General features: G+C 38.2%; 2 protein-coding genes across 2 annotated transcripts; both read right to left on the reverse strand.

Moving 5' to 3' along the window:
• Nucleotides 1-1,488: 1,488 nt before the first annotated feature.
• On the reverse strand, nucleotides 1,489-3,997 carry LOC117614782. The gene has a single exon (XM_034343685.1). The coding sequence runs from the start codon at nucleotides 3,513-3,515 to the stop codon at nucleotides 1,866-1,868; it is 1,650 nt and encodes a 549-aa protein (XP_034199576.1). The 5' UTR covers nucleotides 3,516-3,997; the 3' UTR covers nucleotides 1,489-1,865.
• A 1,500-nt stretch (nucleotides 3,998-5,497) lies between these two features.
• Nucleotides 5,498-8,746, reverse strand: LOC117615639. Its single transcript, XM_034344753.1, has 3 exons — nucleotides 8,033-8,746; nucleotides 7,402-7,552; nucleotides 5,498-7,268 (listed from the first exon to the last, which is right to left on the reverse strand). The coding sequence occupies exons 2-3, from the start codon at nucleotides 7,544-7,546 to the stop codon at nucleotides 5,749-5,751; spliced, it is 1,665 nt and encodes a 554-aa protein (XP_034200644.1). The 5' UTR covers nucleotides 7,547-7,552; nucleotides 8,033-8,746; the 3' UTR covers nucleotides 5,498-5,748.
• Nucleotides 8,747-9,262: the final 516 nt, after the last annotated feature.

Genomic DNA, 9,262 nt, shown 5'->3' on the forward strand with positions numbered 1-9,262 from the left:
CAAAGAGAGTGTGTGCAGTCAGTATACTCTCAGTACTGAGTTAGAAAATAATCAAGATTTTAGCACGCTCTCAGACTCTCTCTCATCCATCCACGTTATAGGATAAGAAGAAGAAGGCATGACAGAGAGATGTCCCCAAAAAAAAAAAAAAAAAAAAAAAAAAAAAAAAAACAAGGTTATGACCAGTCCCACTCAAAGCTCTTGGATTTCATACAAATATTTCTCAGATTCTAAACAAATAAAGTTAAAATTCAGGAAACGAACACCCCTAGTACTAATGGGCTCTATTGGCCATAGGTTAAGAAAAACAACAATGGCTCTGGATATTTTTTGCCTATCCCACCAAGTTCCTTCCAAGTTGGGTCCACTGAATCAAAGAAGACATGGATTTTGTTTTGTTTTGTTTCTGGTTCATAAAGTAATTGAGCTTTGTGATTGCAATAATATACAGATTTGTTTTGGAAAGATTTGGTGTTCCATAGCACATCCCATATGAGTTCATAATTCTATTTACAGTAAGTGTTTATATTCCTCTCAAGTGGTTCTTGATTCTGAGTTGATGCAAATGCAAATGCTTTATTGGGCAAAAAAATTAAAAAAAGTGGTCCTGCTGATGAGGCCATGGTAGATTTCACATGTCACTAAGTTGAATTTAAACAAAAGTCTAATGCTTAGTGGCAGGTGCTATGCAACCATCTTGAGCCATGCACTATATATATATATATATATATATATATATCCAATTTGAGGCTTCATGTTTAAGATTCATCCACATCTCTAACAACCCTGTTCATGCTGAATTCTATTGCAGGAGATTTTGCTGTTAATGGGTGTAATTTAGTTGTGGTGGGAAACACTTTTTTCTACATTGAAAGAGGACTCACTGTAAAGCAACTACAAGAAGTAAGGGTGGCTTAAAAAAATCCCATCTGTAATCATTTCATGCAAATCTGAGTGAATGGGGATGTAAATTCTAGAGGAAACTTATCTCCCAACATTTGAAGTTTAGTGGCACTTTTCAACATTTCCCCATAAAGCAGGTGGTCCTTGATACTTTTGGGAAAAACACACTCAACCAGTGAAAAAAATGGTGCTTGACTTCTGAATGGCCACAATTACAAGTGGAGTTGATTATGAAAGTTGAGAAGCAATTAGTCCCCTTATTTCATTTTGTCTCGTAATTTTTTCTGGTGTCAAGGGCCCTAGCTTGGTGATGGAAAGTGACGCTTCCTCATTAAGTGGTTTTCATAAAAGAGGTAAAAATTTCAAGAGCACATACTTTTTTTTGACATTCTGTTTTACTTGTTCCTTTAAATGGGGAAGTTTGAGAGCTAAGGGAATTGTGTATTTCACACTAAAATTGTTGATGATACGTTACCAACTTTTACTCTTTTCATATTATGATATAGTCATATTTTGTCTTCTTGTCTTTAATTTTATAATAGAAGCTACAGTTAAAAACTTGTTGACTCTCTAAATAATATTATGAGACATTCCAAAACAGTGAGGAGAATATTAAATATTTCAAAATGGGAAGAGAGAGAAGCTAAGTTCCTATAGCTACATGTCTCGGAAAAAAACAGATCAGTGCACTCAAAATGAGACGATGAAATAGATTATTAGAACAAATAAAAAAACTAAGGAAGGTGAAAACTGCAAGAATAACTCATCCTTTCAGTCCATGAACCAGAAATGGAACCATTACCTCTGCAAGGCGTACTTTGAATCTGGGGCCCAAGAGAAACAAAAAATTTCACCACATTGTCTGTACTTGCCTGCATTTGCAACATTACAGAAAAATGGCATTGTACTTGTAAGTTGTAGAGAAGACCCACCAAGAATTCATGCTTGTTCCTTCTTCCAACCTACCATGTCATGAACCCAAATTGCTCATTTGCTTCTTCCTCCATGGGAGCTGGAAGGTTAAGATCAAATAGAGCAGTGATTTCAGCCTCACGAGGGGCTTCAGGTTCTTGCCCAAGTACCACAGTTTTGACTTCACAGCCTCCAACAAAATGGGACCTCTTGTGACCACCTAAAGCTTGGCCTGACCTGAAAATCCTGAAGCAGAATGGGCACTCATGTCCCTTGTTTTTCTTTGAACCTGAATTTCTCTTTGCACTGCCAGATAATACGTTTTCATCAATTGGTCTTTTGCCACTGCAAGGCTCAACAAGCTTACTCTCAGGTGTTGGAACAGGAGAGACATCAGTGTCTATGCTGTTTTCCCCACTCTCATACATGGACTCGGAGTAGCCATTGGTCTTTGTATGGCTGGCTCTGTGTCCTCCAAGAGCCCTATGCGAGTGGAAGGTCTTCTTACAAGTCAAGCACTCATATTTGCTGCTCTTTCGAGCGTTTCTGCAGACTTCAACATTGGTAGAACCATTAGTAAATGGTCTGTGAAAACCATTCTTGGTTGTCTTTCTTAATGCATACTTTAAAGACCCTCCTCTATGCACTTGATCAGGATGAGCTTCTTCCCTTGACAAATGATCCTTCCCCATTTCAGATTTCATTTGAAAACCCCTTCTTAACTTAACATCATAGGATTCATATCCCTCAAATTTAGATCCAAATTCTGCTCTAACCTTGTGAAATTCACCATTCCTAATAAACCCATCAACAGAAACATCTGATTCAACCTTCTTTGGTTCATGTCTGAAATACCCAGAATCAGAATTGTCAGAAACAGTGATCTCCTCAGATTTCAACTTTTTGTCTCTTGCTCTCTTCATGCCCATAATATCACTCACTTTCGAGGCACAATTCAGACCCTGCTCAGCACTAATTCTCATATCAATAGATGATGATTTAGTCTCTAGAACCACAGAGTTGTTATCTGAAGACTCAGCAAATGAATTCAAACCCCCTTTGTGACCAGAATCCCGAGACAACATCATCAAACTAATAGCCACCTCTTGTTGTTCTTGCTCGACCCCAGAACCAGATGAAGAACCATTTGCCATAGAAGAGTAAACATCAAGATTCTGGTACTTCATTCTTTTGGAGATCCTTCTCAGCCTTGGAGCTGATGTCTCTGTATCTGACTGACTATCCATTACTAGTTTCTGCTTCTCACTAGTGTCTGAGGTTTCTTCAAGCTTGTTAATCAGCTTCTCCTTCTCCGAGTGACAAGCCATATGACCACACAGAGCCTTCAATGACTGAAACCCCTTACCACATTCTTTGCACACCTTTCCCTGCTGCAAGTGTAAAGTAGGGCCTGAATCCACAAACCTCCAAGTTTTCTTGGGATTCTCTCTGAGAGAGTAACCAGAATGCCCACCAGCTTCAGACCCTGAATCTCCTTTGCTCTTTCCCACAACATCTGAAGGTGAAAACTTCACTATCCTAGCTTTAGCTATTTCATCATCATCTTCCTCTTTCTCCAGAGTTGGTTTCTTATTCAAATGGGTCCTGATGTGACCACCCAAGGACTTCCCACAAGGGAACCTCTTGCAGCAAAACTTGCACACAAATTTCTTTTTCTGATTCTGATCTTCTTCTTCCATATTTGGATTTTTAATCACTCAATAGTCAAAACCAAACGATAGGCACTAGTAAAGAAAACAAAATCAGCAAACCACGCCTTACCTCAAATGAACTAGAATGCAGCATTCCATTCCATGATCTTGCTTGGTCCAGCAAACAGAGCAAGTGAAGGGACAATCTCAGATCGAACAGCTGAAAAACAGATCACAAAGTTTGGTGCTTTATTGCAGGTGAGTAACAGATGAGAATCGAAATGTTGAGATGTGACAGTTTTGTGAAGTACGAGATCCGACCCACAAAAAGGAGCCCTTTAAATTCCATATCAAAGTACCCACAATCCCTTTTTCAATGTTGCAAAATAAAATTAATTGGGTTTAAATTGAAAAGATCAAAACTTTAAGAAGAAATGGGTAGCTAATAATGGCGACGAAGAGGCCTGTAAAAAACAATCAAAGCTAACCATGACTGATTCAGAGGCTCTTCTCTCTCTCTAAACTGCCTCTAGCTGTCTCTCTCTCTCTCTCTCTCTCTCTCTCTCTCTCTCTCTCAGTTTGTGTTATAGTCGGAGGAGAATTCCATGCATGGAAGCAAAAGATAAAAAGGGCATAAAAGATTGGCAGCACGTGTAGTCAAGCGAGACGCCTTCGCTGATCAATTGGACGGCCAGGATTGGTGGGTATGTTTTGAGGATCCCAAGGTTCGAGGATTAAACAATACTACTAAATAGATATTGGCACAGTAAAACTGAAACATCCAAACTATACCTTAATCTTGTCTTTGCTTGTAATTGTAGGTTAGCACAAATGAAAGGTGAGATCTTCAACTGTTATTGATTTATGAGAGGTGCTACGGTGAGTTGCTCACGAATCACAGCCTATAAAAATTTATGTTAAAATCAATTTACGTGTGCACATGAACAACTAAATATCCTACCCATTAAGAAAGAAATGCAAATGTAATTGCAAATTGCATAGGTGACAATTGCATGTCAACATATCAATGGGTTTTCTTTATTCATTTCCTTTCCCACTACATGTGAATATGACTGCTGTTTTGTAAAACATAGTCTCTATCCACATTCCACATTTTTATACATTTGTTTCTTTGTTTGTTAGTCCACATTTTCAACATTATGTATTTTCCAAGTTTAATTATGATCTAATACAACATCTGAGATTCAAATCTTCAAGCTAAATTTGAAGTTGGATCATCGTTAAAATGACACATGTTTTTCCCAATTCATCAAACACCTCAAGAATATAGGTTTTCCAAAGTGTTCAATTCATAGGAAGAAACATTTACTTAGTAATTACCAGTACAGTTTCTTTGATCAAGCCAATCGGCCATATTGTAGTGATCTGCTTGTCAAATATCCTAATTTAAATTAGAAGTTAAGACACTTCCTGCTTGCCGTCTTGCAAATTCCATCACTCTTTCTTGGGGTCTTAACGTCTGTATAAAATGCAGACCTTTTTACCCAATATTGCTCCTTACACATGAAGCTTCACCTAACCATGAGGTTTTAAATTTCTTAAGAGTTGTTTGATAAATTATCTTGTAGTTGACCATAATGTGCCAATCCAACTGATGAACTCCATCTGGCCAAAGAAAAAATATTAAAGAATTCAACCACCCATTTTAAAAAAGCATTGACCTTGATGATAAGGAGTCGCATTGCAGCATGCATGTCAGTCCTCATTAGACTCTGCTGCCACAAGTATATATTTTCTAAATTTCTAATTCTAATATTTTGTGCAACCAACAGTGCCCAGTGATGAAACAAACATGTTACAATCAAATCACAAATATTTGAGCTTCGACCATGTCTGAATTAAATTTCATTTTCTTTATTCAACTTCATGAAAGCCTTTTTCGGGTATAAGTTTATTTCACTCAAAAACCCAAAAGTCTTGCTCTACTAGGAACATTGACCTTTTTGGGTGGAAGGGAGCATTGACAAAGATTCTTATGAGAAGAAAACAAAGTGCGACTGCTAAAGGGCTATAAAGAGGTAGGAGGTGCACTAAAAACAAATGAGAAGAATATTCCATTTGAGAAAACTTTACATACACATGAATATTAGATTCCATGGATTTTTGTACAAAAGAAACACCGGATATCAAAATTGCCTGTGCTTCAAAGAAAAAGTTGCCTTGCATAGAAACTTGGCTGCCAACCTCAAAACTTAGCCCTCACAAGGGCTGTACTGAATTTACATCTTAAGGGGTCAAAAGAATTATCCGTCACTGGCCACTAGCCACTAGCTGGCCCCTTCTGCTCATCCCTCGTCTTGTAATCCCCCATGCCTTCATCAAATATCTCTTCAATCATACTCCATGTGGGTAGTACATCAACACCTTTCATGGCGTCTAATGGGAACCTGGCATCCCAGACTTTAGCATCACAAGGCTCCAACAAATACGCATGACCCACTACATCACTTGATGCATCAGGTTGGCCATGCAAGCATTTGCTACGATCGTTCCTAAATCCAGTGACTTGTAAAGCAGATCCTGCAGCCCCAGCATCAATTCGATCACAAGAGTCATGCATATTGGACTGAAACTCAAAAGACACGCATGAGTCATCTTGGAAATCAAATTCCTCCCTGGTACACCCTGAAGTTTTTTCCCCATGCTGACCTACAATGTCAAATTTGCCATCATCAACTGTCTTGAGCATGTATGATTCCATATTATCTATCCCACCATCTTCTTCGCTGGAATCTCCTTTAACATGTCCCCCATCACCATCACCATCACTGCCGTCATCATCAACATCATCATCATCACTATCATCTTCATCAGAGTAATCCTCTTCATGGTCTACATGATCATCTTGATAAACACGAGACTCAATAACAGAGTCTTCATCATATTCAGCAACTCTCCTGTCAGTGGAACCTCCATTGTCTCCATGCCACTCATCATCATCACTATCTATTTCTAGTATATTAGATCTGTTCTGAACAGCTCGCCTGCGAAGCATGAACACATTAAAATAATAGCTGACCAGTTCCCTTTTACTTCGAGAAGGGAACACTACAGACAACTGCTTCCAGAAATTCCTCCCCACTGATGCAGGATTGGAGTAAACAACCTCAAGGAAGGTCTCCTCTTCTTCTTCACTCCATCTTCGTGCCACTTCCTCCCCCATGTCACAAAACCCCAGCTTCACAAACTTTTCATTTCCAAGGGTTCTTCTAAGCTCTTCCCGTGCGTCCATGACATGCTTTTGCACACACCTGACTGTCCCTGGGTCCAGGCAGCAACAATCTGTTCTACCAAGTCCAACCTTATCACACTTAAGTGTTGACAGGTTTGAGTCAGGCATTGGAATGACAGAAGTCCCTAAAAGCTTTTCCTCACTGGCATTATTAACAACCTTTTCTGATTCCAAGGAATGCAAGGAAAAGCGGTTCCGATTACTCTCATCTGTCTGATCCAAACATTTAACGCGTCCAGTCCATGTCGGGATACGGGCCTGATGATCTGGTCCAACAGGAACTGGTTTTCTTGGAGAGCGATCTGCCAAAGAAGAATAAACATCTTTGAAAGGAACAAATGTTCTCCTGGGGAAGTCAAATTCGAAATCCCCTGCAGGAGGCAAATAAGCATCTGGTCCGGGACCAACATCTTCTTCACGACAACTCCTGGTGGTCAATGAGAAGGGAGCACCAATAACCTTGTTGACAGGTGTTGAATTTTCATTAACAGTATATTTTTCTAGCACCTCGAGCCATTGAGATTTACGAACCACATTCCCATCCTCACCTGTCTCATGCAAAATAAGATTAGATTTCAATGTGAATAAGTCAAAGCATTTGTGGTCGCCAGTTCAAAAACCAGGCCATATTATCTACACAAAGTAAGCCATGAAAGTGGTTAACGCCAGAATTTTCTTTACCTGAAACATAGGTTTTTCGTGGTGCACCATAACAAGAAACAGCATCAGAAAATGGAGCAAGCTTATCACTGAATTCAAGCTGTCTCGGGTGCTTAAAAGGAAGCTCCTGGAAGTCCACATCATCAAAGGGCCTTTTGAATCCCATATTAACCTGAACCCAAGACAATTAAGATCTATGACAGATTTGAATAATGCATGACAATACCTACAACAATACTACTTATTTCATTAGTAACAAAAATGCTACTTCTGTCATAAAAGATTGTCCAAACCCAAGAACTCAACCCATTAATGTTGCTAATCTGCAACATGCACAACACCTCATAACTTGCTTTTGAATAATTCACTTAATCCAAACACCAGCATATCTTCATTTAAAAACAGGCCATTTATCTCTCTAAAAAACAAAGGGGGCCATTTAAACCATTTTATTTGATCCAAACACCACAAACTCCATTGTGAGGTAACCGAAAAATTAAAATAAAGTTTTGAACAATATAAATTTTTGTTTTTTGGTGGGAGAACAATATCAATATTTAAGCTCAGTAATATTTTCATTCAATTAAATTTGGTTTTCAGCATAAGATAATAATGATAAATGATAGAGTAAATACTAACAATGAGATTTTACCTCAACAAATTCTTCAGATTCAAAACTCAGGTGAGTATGACTGGAAGAACAAAAGGAAAGGCAGACGGCTTACGTAATACAATTGAACGCTCAACTATCAACAAAAGCCGAAGTATCGGTCTTAGGAATCGTATCCCTAATCCAATTTGACCAAATAAAGGAGCTGAATTTTTTTCAGAAACCCTAACCCTAGATTTTCAATTCACGAGCGAAACCGATAAATTATTGACCAAACACATACGAAATAGCCATACGGAGGTGCCCGGAACAAAACCCCTATGGTAATTTACACAAAAAGAACCTCTGACAAGACGAACTCTACGAAACCCTAGAAATTCGATGCGGTCGAAAAATTTACAAAATTAGAACTAAATTCGAGAGGGCAAATTAAGAAGAACAAAATTAGAACCTAGAAACGTAACGGATCGGAAGAACAGAGAGCGAAAGGGGCCGATTCAAAGTTCTAACCCTAGAATTTTACGACACCAAGGGTTGGGTCGAATTTGGGATTAATCAACAGAGAAGACTGGGAATTAAGCAAACAGATGGCCGATTCAACGATTATGTGAAGAAATTAGGCGAAATCTGGAAAAAATTTAGGTCGATCTGCTTGGGTTCCAATCGAAAGAGGTAGACGATGAAAGAAAAAAGGGTACGGTTCGTGCTTTTTTGTAAAGGAAACGGTCCGGATATGAAAAAAAAAAAAACCGGGTTAATCTGATACCGGGAGATAGCGTTGATATGGGCTGGACCCTATATAAGCCAAAAGGGACTGAAGCCGGCTCTTGTGGAACGGAATTTACGATAAAGTCCCCACTCTAAAAGGTAATGGTTGAAAAAAATTAATAATAATTAATTTTCCGAGGCAGGATACCAAATTACAAACGGAACCTTTTAAACTGCATTACAATTTATTTTGAGTGCTGCTATTTTCATCTATCTATCTTTTTTTTTTTCACCCATTTTATTTTTAAAATTTTTAAAGACAAATTTAACTATATTGTAAAATGACTTAAAAAGACTTAAGAAAAAAGAAAGAGAAAAAAAAAAAAAAAAAAACAAGACGTAAGACTTCTCAAGTTCTCACATAACCTTATGGTTTGACAAAAAGAAAAAAAAAACACAAGAAAGCAACGACTCCTTGCTCATGATTCTTCTTATGACTTTTCAGTGCTTAGAACTTAATTCTCAAATAATTTTATTCTTTTTTCTATTTATTCAATCAAATTG

Source organism: Prunus dulcis, chromosome 1 (genome assembly GCF_902201215.1).
Source record: "Prunus dulcis chromosome 1, ALMONDv2, whole genome shotgun sequence".
Classification (NCBI taxonomy): domain Eukaryota; kingdom Viridiplantae; phylum Streptophyta; class Magnoliopsida; order Rosales; family Rosaceae; genus Prunus; species Prunus dulcis.

What these genes read in the sequence shown, in the direction of transcription:
- LOC117614782 (XM_034343685.1), bottom strand. Translation starts at nt 3,515, where the DNA reads ATGGAAGAAGAAGATCAGAATCAGAAAAAGAAATTTGTGTGCAAGTTT.
- LOC117615639 (XM_034344753.1), bottom strand. Translation starts at nt 7,546, where the DNA reads ATGGGATTCAAAAGGCCCTTTGATGATGTGGACTTCCAGGAGCTTCCT. An exon ending in ACGAAAAACCTATGTTTCAG is followed by an intron (nt 7,269 to 7,401) that starts GTAAAGAAAATT and finishes TGCATGAGACAG; the next exon opens with GTGAGGATGGGAATGTGGTT.